The sequence below is a fragment of the Micropterus salmoides genome, unplaced genomic scaffold (genome assembly GCF_014851395.1).
Source record: "Micropterus salmoides isolate LMB-PRFRI ecotype aquatic unplaced genomic scaffold, ASM1485139v1 Ms_hic_scaffold_9, whole genome shotgun sequence".
Classification (NCBI taxonomy): Eukaryota; Metazoa; Chordata; class Actinopteri; order Centrarchiformes; family Centrarchidae; genus Micropterus; species Micropterus salmoides.
Genome location: NW_024044681.1, coordinates 19,675,405 through 19,686,158, shown reverse-complemented (window position 1 = coordinate 19,686,158; position 10,754 = coordinate 19,675,405). Strand labels below are relative to the sequence as shown.

Below are 10,754 nucleotides of genomic sequence, written 5' to 3'. Positions count from 1 at the left end.
CTATTAAATGAAATGTAAGAAAGAAGTAAGTGAAAACTATCAAACACTACTCATCAAACGATTTTGTATCAATCTATTGAGAAATGGTCACTATGGTAACAAAGCTTTTTTCTCTACGTCACTACCGGCGTGACGGGACGCCAGGAAGAACAGAGTGTGCGCCTCTCGATGAATGAAACATAACGGCAAACTTCATTCACTCATTCAGCGTTTCGACCAAATTGTACAGTGTTTGCCTAGCATTACGCGTTAGCTTGTTCTTCCAGGTAAGGATACCTAAACCGTATAGCTTGGTTAGCTAATGCTAGCTAGTTGGCTGGTTACCCCGGGTGTTTACATTTCTGCTACTCGTGTTAGCCGTCTCATGCTAAAAATATCAACATCAGGGACTGGCAGTGTCTACTCTGATTATGTGGCATTTGGCCGTAGGGTCTTGAAGCAGCCAGTCAAAACAACAGGTGTTTAACAAAAGTGATGCCATGTTTTGTTCTTTGTGTTTCATTATTAGCCACTTTCTGTATTTTGCTCGAGCTTCTGTCAATTACAGTGTGGCATCCTGACATCTCTGCTGTTACTTTGTCTATTTCCCTCTATTTGCAAGGTGTATGTGTGCACGTTTGTTACTGTAGCTGGAAGTATTTGCTTGAAAGCGTGTGCACTTGTCTGGGCTTGTGCATACCCAACTCCAGCTGCAGCAGAGTGTGTGTGTGTGTGTGTATGTGTGTGAAGAGCCATGTCAGTATCGGTGATCATAAAGTGGGGAGGTCAGGAGTACTCCATCAGTTCTCTGTCTGAAGAGGACACAGTGATGGACCTGAAACAGTCCATTAAGACCTTGACGGGGGTGCTGCCAGAGAGACAGAAACTACTTGGGCTCAAGGTCAAAGGTGAGAGCACATCAGGGATCACAAGTGTGTTATACCAGGGGGAGCTAGTGTAAAAAATACCATATGATATCCATCCCTTTTTTGCTTTTGCAGTATGGTTAACTTTATGTATGAAACTTCTCTCCTGAATGGAATAAACTTCTGATCAAATAAATCCACCCCTACATGTCCCCAGGCTTTGGGCATGTTTTGAGCTAAATTAATCTCTCCACATATCCTTCCATTCCTTCTCTCTTGCATTCCTGCCTACAGGTAAACCTGCAGAGGATGAGGTGAAGCTGGGATCTCTGAAGCTGAAGCCTAACACTAAGATCATGATGATGGGTACCAGAGAGGAGAGTCTGGTAGGTGGCGGGATGATAGAGGAATTAACTGACTCCAGAGATTAGTGGGCTGGGACTATGACTAAAAGACTAGTTGCTCAGTTAAGTGGATATGTGCCTGAGTGACTGGCTAATATGCACTTTTACCAGACATTGGTAAAAGTGCTTTGTTCAACTGGTCAATAAGTGGTTGTTTAGGTAATGATCCTGCTAGCTGTTGATAAATGTTGTCATTTTCGTGGGCTCACATGTTGCTTAACTAGCCTTATTTACTGTGTTGCGTTAAAGGTGCCCCTTGGCTGACTGGTATACTTGCATGTGTTTTTGTTTTTTGTGAAGGAAGAGGTTTTAGCCCCACCCCCAGAGAACGATGACGTGGTCAATGATTTTGACATCGAGGAGGAGGTCGTTGAAGTGGAGAACAGGTTTGATGTCTTTATGTGTCTGTGGCTGTATAGAAGCAAGATGAATATTACAAGAGAGCGCGGGGAAATAAATCTGTGTGCATCTCAGAAACAAATGTTGTTGTATGTCTCTAGAGAGGAGAACCTGGCTAAAATAGCCCGCAGAGTCAAAGACTATAAGGTGGAGGAGCTGAACCCTCCCAGAGAAGGAAAGAGGCTTCTGGTACTGGATGTGGACTATACGCTGTTCGGTGAGTTACAGTGACACTAACACCAGGAAACCACTGACTTGTTAAATCATAGCATGCTTTAATACGGTGTCTCCACTGTTCTCTTCTTTTCATCTGTGCATATTTTTTATGGGTGCAATCTTAGAGAGTTTCATAAAGTTGACATTGTTATGAGCAACTGTAAAACTTTGACAGATTGATACAAAAATCTGTATTTTGCTGGCACCTTCTTTAATGTTGGTCAGTAGAACGGAACACTTTGCAAAATAGAAATACATCACTGTAAGCCAGCCAATCAGTTCCTATTTTAATAGGATAGGACACTGTGCATTAATATCTTCATCCTATGTATGTTTAGATCACAAGTCATGTGCAGAAACGGGTCAGGAGCTGATGAGACCATATCTTCACGAGTTTCTGACATCAGCCTACGAGGACTATGACATTGTCATCTGGTGTACGTGTCCTGTCTTCTCTTTTCTCTTTTGTACATTTTCTGTACAAAAGTTGTATTTATTGGGCAGCTTACAGTGTCACTAAGCAGTTAACAGTTGTTTTTATATTTATTATTATTATCATATTTGATGGCCATTTGCTGTTTTTTGATTTCTTCTGTATCAATATCTGCTTGTGGACTATACATCTTACACATGTGCTTTCTCTCTTTAGCTGCTACAAGTATGAAGTGGATTGATGCCAAAATGAAAGTAAGTTATTCTACTTGTTGTGTTAGTTTTTGTCCCATCCATCCATCCATTGTCAACCGCTTATCCTGCGTACAGGGTGTTTTTGTTTTTGCAAAACATGGTATCAACAGACTGTTACCATTACTGTACTGTACCCTTTTTTGCCAAAAGGTGGCAGTGTTAATCAATTTAACCTTAAGCATTTGGCTTTAGAGGGGAACCAAAGATAATGCTGCTGTGTGTGTGTGTGTGTGTGTTTGTGTGTGTGTGTGTTTGTGTGTGTGTGTGTGTGTGTGTGTGTGTGTGTGTATAGGAGCTGGGAGTGACTGACAACCCTAACTACAAGATTACGTTCATGTTGGACAGTGCAGCAATGATCACAGTACATACCCCTAAGAGAGGGGTTGTGGAGGTTGGTACACACACCTGATCATAAATACACGCTGCCGTTTTACTGTGGCTTTAGAGAAAGGTGAGAGCACTTATATAGTGTGTTTTATGGCATGCACTTATCCAGGTGAAGCCCCTGGGTGTGATATGGGGGAAGTATGGAGAATTTTACAACAGAAAGAACACTATTATGTTTGATGACATTGGACGAAACTTCCTCATGAACCCACAGAACGGATTAAAGGTAGGCAGCCATTGTCATTATTTTGACCCTCTCTTTTGTCTCATTGTAATCAGCATTATGCACATGTTTTGCTGAAATGTATTTTCTGTGTGTGTGTGTGTTAGATCCGACCCTTCATGAAGGCCCATCTTAACAGGGAGAAGGACAGGGAGCTGTATAAACTGGCTCAGTACCTCAAAGAGATCGCCAAGCTTGATGACTTCAGCGGACTCAACCACAAACACTGGGAGAGGTAAGCACACGCACGCTAAACAAAATTGCTTAGTATTAGTGACATAAAACGTGCTTGTAGCACATGTTAGAACTGCCATGTGCAAAACAAATACGCTAACATACCTAAAATCTAAAAAAGATATATATATAAGTATTATATGTGCTGAATGTGTGTGTGTGTGTAGGTACCTATCCAAGAAGCAGCACCACTGAGGAGGGCCCGCATCCTCTGCAAAGACTCGGGCTGGATGCTACCATCCCATCATTAAATTCTCATACACATACAAACTTGAGTATCACAAGTCCTTCATTTCAAACCTTACAACAGATCCTACGCTAACCCTGCAGCTGCCAACACTCAGGATTGAGATGGGCTTCCCCATTTATATATTTGCATGTTCTCCGTCTCTCCCAAATCTCACACATTTATTTTCCCAAATATTGTTTTCATTTATTACAGTAATAATGATGGTCGGTGTGATAATCGTAAAATACACCTGGGCGGGTTAAAAAAACTACTCATAGGTTTGAGGCCGCATTCCACGAGCCACTCTGACCCACAAACGTCTGCATACCTACTTCAGTCAGGTGGCAAAAATGCATCTTGAAGTTCACAGTTCAGTAGTACCCTAAAATATATATGCGACCTTTTAAAACTGCTTGGTCTTTCAGATTGGTGGTATTTACAGCATTTTTGCATTATAGGTAGTGTGAAGTTGCTTTCACAACTTCACTACTACTTTAAGTAGGCATACTTTGCTGTAACTATCAAGAATCTTTGCTAATACCAAGCAAGTAAAAACAAATTAATTTCACTACAGTAAGGTCAATAAGTGATGTCAAGAACTGAGGATATATCAACCGTTTAATTTATATGATTTTTACTGCAGAAGATCTGGCAACGGCACTCTGCAAAATATGGTCAAGAATTCAAATGAAACATTGGAATGACAGAATGTGTTGAGAGCAATGGTTAAAATCAAAGTGATGCCTGCAGCCTACACAATTTGACATGTAATCATATGCAATAATCCTCAAAGCTACTGTGACATTACCAGCTGTTGAAATTGAAACTGATCGTAGCAAAAAAAATTTCATCAAAACAATGCACTGTCATGTGCATGTTTTGATGGAACTTGCTACTTGTATGCAGGGGTCTCTGGACACAGGACTGTGGGTTGGAGGATGTCGTACATGTATACTTTATACACAAGTACTGTAGGCACATGGACGTGTCAGGTTTCCATCAGTGGACAGCAGTGTGTGTGTGCATATATGCCTAGAAATGTATGTGTTTTTCTGTGCATTTCCACTTGTTGCAACACTGACGCACACACTTTTTAAATGCAGATTTCATTAGTTTGTGTTTTGTTTAGAGCTTTTTTTGAACAGTTTTGGTGAAACCAAATGTTGATAAATGAAAAGTGAGGATGAGGAATGATGAAGGGAGTGCAAGAAACTGACAGCACAAAACGTGCATTTTACATTTTTGGGGGGGGGGTTCCTTCTTTGTTATTGAAATGAATGTGTCTGCACTTATTGTCAATGTTTATTTTAAGTTATGGATGAAGAAAGGGACATGTTGGGGGAAGGGGAAGATGTACTCTGCCGTATGAACAAGTTGCACCTGCAGCTCTTGGAAATATTAGGGATGTGATTTTCAGATTTTGTCAGGTTTACAGCTCTCTTTGACATTCAACTCCTTCTCATTTCTTGGGACAATTTCTTTAGAGCTGCCTTTTTGTGTTTTTCTCATCACATCCCTGACATCCTGGCTGTAAATATGACAATAAACTTTTTTTGGTACCTAAATTTGCCTGTATTGTCATTTAAAGTGGGTAGTAACAGAATATGGACATCTCTTGACAATATTTAACAAGTAATCACCATTATATTTGAAATAGATTTGAGACCCTTTGTTGAGATGTTCATGCATTTATTATGAAATGTTAAGAAAAATATTAACAACTATTCTGCAAGGATTGTTATATATATAAGAGTTACAAAGGGCAAATTTAGTAAATAATTTAAATCATATTAAAAAAATGTTTTTAAAAAATTGAAGACAACTTTTGAATGAGTGATCAATAAATACTGTACAGGTATACATTCACTCCTGAAGCACAGCACCACTTTTTGTGCATTGCAAGTTTTTCTTCCATCCTTGTGGTCTTCCTTCGTTTATGGCTGCAGTCCAGTAAAAGAAGCTAGCAGGTCACAACATCTTTATTCACTCTGGAGACAGGACGTGTTGGAATGAAACAGTATGGATCAGGTCAATGTTGGCATGGCATAACTTGTATGTTATTTGGATAAATCATAAGCTGTCATGCAAATTAAATATTTGGTAACAAACCCAGTCAAAACACACTCGTCCAAGTAAAATACTTACATGCAATGGCTCCAGTGGCCAAATGGCCCACTGGTGTGCTTGTCCTGAGCTCGCACACAGAAAACATACTTCTTGGTTTTGACATTAACCTCGTACTTAGTTTCAGTGATGTTACCCTGAACAAGAGAAGATGAGACACAATCAAGACAATGTGATTAAATTGGTCAGCAAATTCATTTTTACAGTAGTGCCACTTGATAAACATCAGGAATGTCATGAATACCATTATGTGCCCTTCACTGTTACAGGGATGTTTTGGGTCTTCGACCGCCTTGACCACTTTGACCTGGAACTGCAGGCCAAAGAAAGAGCAGGGCTTCTCCCATGATTCAGGGTAGTTCCAGCTGAACACCGTCCCATCACTGATGCGCAGGTTAGGTAGTTTTGCCGGCCTCACTAGATCGGGTGATAAGGAAGAGGAATGAGGTGAGAAAGGATGGGGAGAGGGAAGGAAACGGTACAGTGAGGAAGATGTGACAGGAATGTGATTTGCAAGCATAGACTGAAGGGAATAAGGGTGCATGGATGAAAATATGACCACACCACGCTTAAGTATTTGCATCACACGCAGGTCAAAACGTAGTTACAGAATGTATCAGAAGAGCAGTTCAGTTCTGTTCTTTCTAAAATAAACGCTGAAATATGTTTAAGGTTTCCTTGTTTGTTGCTCCTCCCATGGTAAATCAAAGTATTCCAAAACAAACCACAAGACATATTGGCTCTTTTTTGACAGAGACGTTAAAATACTACGACTTACCAATCTCTCTAAGGTAGAAAGTCTTCGTGTAGGCCTCAAGGCGAGAGTCGATATGTATGTAAATGGTGAGGGAGATGCGGTGTTGTTCCTCTTTGTAGGGGCAGTTGGCATCCTGGCAGTGAACCCCTGATCCATCGGCATTCAGCTCACAGGGAATCTTTTCCAAATAACTAGATTGAAGACAAACCGGTTGGTACAATGCTATCTAGACACAGAATGCATGATCTACTTTACATGAGTAAGATGAGTGCTGTGTGAGAAATTATGTTTTGTCCTTACCGTTCTGCCTTCACCAGGAGCACAGCGGCGTTGGATCTGGACTTTGTTTTTGTCCAGGTGCAATGGAAGGAGCCTTTATAGTTAAGTGCTGAACAGTGGATGTGACCTGGAAGAACAGAGACGCTGTCAGCACTCTAGGTCTCTCCCTTCCTTTGTGTTCTTGTGTACAATTTCTGTCTCTCTCTTTTGTGTTTCAGAGCCCTTCTTGTGAAGGTCCCAGCCTTTAAACAATGATATATCATTGTAAGATTCATTTCAGGATCATAATTACTGTAAACAAGCCAGAAAGTGGAGGAGAAGATTCAACGAAACCTCTTCACTATATTCCATCAAATCAGGCACATAATGGGGCGGCTGTGGCTCAGGATGTAGAGCGGGTTGGCCGTTAATCGGTCGGCGGTTCAATCCCTGGCTCCCCCTGGTTGCGTGTCGAAGTGTCCTTGGGCAAGATACTGAACCCTGAATTGCCCCTGGCGGCTGTTCCGCCAGTGTATGAGTGAGTGTGAATGTTAGTTTCCGTTTGAGCACTTAGGCTCAGTGTATGAATGTGTGTGACTGGTGAATGCAGATGTAGTGTAAAAGCGCTTTGAGTGGTCGAAAAGACTAGAAAGGCGCTATACAAGTACGGAGCATTTGGATAAAAACAACAACATTGCCTTATGGCAACAAAACGGGAGAAAGGATGATGGTTTTTCAGTATAAACAATGCAGAAGCTTTTAGAACTTTCACAGGTTGCAATTTGTGAAAGGTGGCAAATTATCTATGATAAGATGTTTAAATCCTTTTTTTTCAAAAGAGAAAAGTCTAAGAACAGTACAGTACAAATAACATGATGAGTGTGACACAAAGCCTGCACATTGTGCCAACCTCTGTGTGGTTTGTTTGATTTTTAATTTTTTCCTCCCCTTTGGTACCTTTCTTGTAATCATTATGTTGTTGCGTTCATTGTTCCTGCTTTCTGTCCAATTGCGTCTTCCATTCCCATCATTACTCTGGTCTTCCTTTTATCCAATTCCTCCTCCCTTCATCTTATCTTTTCAATGCTGTCTGCTTTTGGGCACAGCCTCTGTCAAATTTTTTCCCCATCTTATCTACCTCTCAAACCATCTTTCTTATATCAGCTATCCACTTACATCTATCCTATGTCTCTTCGAGTAATAAAATAAATAATATAAAATAATTCTTGCCAGGCAAAATTACCCGACAAATCTTTATCTCTGTCTGTTTGTCTTTTCTGTATATGTTTCTGTCCTTTGTTTTTTCCCTGCATCCTCATCCTCCTTCCATCTTTCTTATCTTACCTTCTTCAGGGGATTTCTTTTCCAGTATAACAGTCCTGTTGTCTGGGTCTAGTTGGATCATGATTACGGTGTGGTTGAGGTATTCTCCGTCTGGGCCGAGGTGACAAGTGTAGTTCCCTCCATCCATCTCCTCTACCAGGACATTGACTTGGTTCCCTTGCAGAGCTGGCTGAGACTCGCCTGAGACAGGGACGGAGGTCAAAGTAACAACAACGTCAGTGCTTCAATTTGCCATCTGACTAAAGAAAAACTCACTTTTTTGCAGAAAATGCAATCTTTTTTTATTAGCATTGTGTAGTATCGTATCATATTGTATTGCACCTAGCACATTAGCACAGGTGTTAGTGGTAGTAGAAATAGTATCAATAGTAGTAGTAAGAGTTGTATTACCATTTTTCTTCCAAAACACCGACTGGTCTTGATAAGCTTCTCCACAGGTCAGAGGAACATACACCCTGGTACCCTGACCATAAGGCACCCTCAGGACCAGAACTAGTTTAATAATGGACAAGAAACAAACACACATACACACAGACCGGCTTTAATCAACATTTACTGCATGTGAGGTGAGGCGACAAATGTAGAAGGAAGAGGAATGTTCAGTAGAGAAAGGAGGAGGTACCAACCATTATCCATTAGAGTCTGTATGTTGTCTTGGTTGCTGTCAGAGCTGGCACAGGACAGTGCAGCACACAGGACCATAAGGAACAATGCATGCATCTGGAAGAAAGGACAATAAGTTCATATAATAAGTAAAAAGGGACTAGAACCAAACTTGTGTAATCCATTTATAACCAGGTATTCATTTGGGGCTTGTACATAAAACAGAGGAAGGTATATTTTCTGAAACATTGACTGATGATGACTGTATTTTTCATTGTTGCTGAAAAGTTTGCATTCTAAAGCTAAAAGTAAAGACTTCATCTGAAAAAGTAACATGTAACTACCATCCTAAAATAAATGTGGTCGGGTAGAGAGTACAATAGTTTTCTCTGAAATGTATAGTTTAAAGTCTCCCAAAATTGAAGTAAAGCAGTAGTTCCCAACATTTTTGCCTTTGACCTCTTGTTGCCTGTATGTATTTTTTGACATTGTTTTATTTGAATATTCTTTAGTACGAAGAAAAAGTAAAATTACAATAATTAACAATTACAATAAAAAAGCAACAAAACCAGTACAAAAAAAGGCATAACTTTTGTGTAGCAGAATGATGTTATATCTGCTTTCCTCTCCTTTTAAAGGTCCAGTGTGTATTATTTCTGAGGATTTATTGACAGAAATGCAATATAAGATCCATAACTATGTTTTCAGTGGTGTATAAAGACCTTACATAATGAACCATTATGTTTCTATTACCTTAGGGTCCCCCCCTTACACGGACATCACCATGTTGCGCTGCCATGTTTCTACAATAGCTCAAAACGGACAAACTGCTCTACAAAGTGCGTTTCGTCACTACGTTCTGTTTCTTCATGTAGAAGTCTGGCAATATCGACGCTTATCACTACATTGAATACGAATGTTTGATGAAGAACAACAAGTAATAATACACAGCAGGGGTCGGCAAAAAAGTTTTGCATTGGAGCAGATTGTTTTATCTATTAGATGGCGGTGGGAACATAAGACATTATATTTAAACTGAATGTCACTGTTTGGTTAGCTCAATTAGTAAAGCGTAAGACCCTGGCTTAGAAGGTTTCGTGTTTGATCCCACATCAGGAGAATTTTTAGACTTGGGTAGACTAGTAGTTGGTTGCAATTTGCAATCTCCCTTCTAGATGCCACTAAATCTCACACACTTAACCTTTAAGCATGTCCTGACCCCTTCAGATTTATCTTTTATCTTTGTCAACTACTGAAGTAAAGCAACCTTTAAAGAGTGTTTAAGTTAACTTGTTGACTTAAAGTAAAAGTATTTCAGATGATGCGGCGAGGAAATGACTTCCAGTTGAATGAGACAATGATCAAATTCAGCTGCCTTCGTAGAGATCACCTGGATTTTTGAGAATGTTTGTTTTTTCCAAACCAACAATCAAATTGAAAGAAATTTCAACTGAAAAAAGTATCCGAAGATAGTGTTAGAAACAGATGTTCATCTCAACATGTTACAATAAACATCTACTGAATAAAACCCAGAGAAAACAGAAAATGAGCAAGTATAGTAGATCTTACCTTGACAAGTGGACTGGACTGATCTATTAAGCATAAAATAGAGGTGAGGTGATGACTGTTCTGAGTGTGTGTTTAGTTTGTCTGCATGAACTCAGCATGCTGCAGCTGCATTTATGTATGCCAGAAGCAGAAGGTTGAAAACTCCCAACATGAAGAGGAACTGCCACTTCAAATTTGTGTGTGTGTGTGTGTGAGTGTGTGTGTGTGTTATTACCTGAGTGTATGATGATATGAGATCATGATCTCATTCATCTGTTGGAAACACCAAAGGTCAATTTCAATTCATCATAAAGCAGAGGAACAGATCAGGGTTATTTAATTTACTGACTCAGTTACCTTTTGTTCAGCTTGGTTTACCCAGACATCACATTGAGGACAGAAGTACTATTTATACAATACCATATTCTGTTGTGAAATTGTGTGCACAATTACCACACTGACCACCGTGATGAAATCAGGAACAGCACAAGAGACA

The 10,754-nt window shown here is 40.0% G+C and overlaps 2 protein-coding genes across 3 annotated transcripts; one reads left to right on the top strand and one right to left on the bottom strand.

Moving 5' to 3' along the window:
* Positions 1 to 107: 107 nt before the first annotated feature.
* On the top strand, positions 108 to 5,189 carry ublcp1 (ubiquitin-like domain containing CTD phosphatase 1). 2 transcript variants are annotated; one of them, XM_038708059.1, is made up of 11 exons: positions 108 to 266; positions 602 to 887; positions 1,140 to 1,231; positions 1,550 to 1,635; positions 1,750 to 1,865; positions 2,203 to 2,301; positions 2,514 to 2,551; positions 2,844 to 2,942; positions 3,048 to 3,164; positions 3,269 to 3,396; positions 3,563 to 5,189. In XM_038708059.1, the coding sequence occupies exons 2-11, from the start codon at positions 734 to 736 to the stop codon at positions 3,588 to 3,590; spliced, it is 957 nt and encodes a 318-aa protein (XP_038563987.1). In that variant the 5' UTR covers positions 108 to 266; positions 602 to 733; the 3' UTR covers positions 3,591 to 5,189. The 2 variants fall into 2 exon arrangements, with proteins under 2 accessions (XP_038563987.1, XP_038563986.1); XM_038708058.1 differs by having other exon boundaries at positions 3,021 to 3,164.
* il12bb (interleukin 12B, b) lies at positions 5,184 to 10,511 on the bottom strand. The gene is made up of 9 exons (XM_038708060.1): positions 10,280 to 10,511; positions 8,734 to 8,827; positions 8,498 to 8,599; positions 8,108 to 8,287; positions 6,806 to 6,911; positions 6,527 to 6,696; positions 5,993 to 6,165; positions 5,770 to 5,885; positions 5,184 to 5,612 (listed from the first exon to the last, which is right to left on the bottom strand). The coding sequence occupies exons 2-9, from the start codon at positions 8,825 to 8,827 to the stop codon at positions 5,585 to 5,587; spliced, it is 969 nt and encodes a 322-aa protein (XP_038563988.1). The 5' UTR covers positions 10,280 to 10,511; the 3' UTR covers positions 5,184 to 5,584.
* Between the last annotated feature and the right edge of the window lie 243 nt (positions 10,512 to 10,754).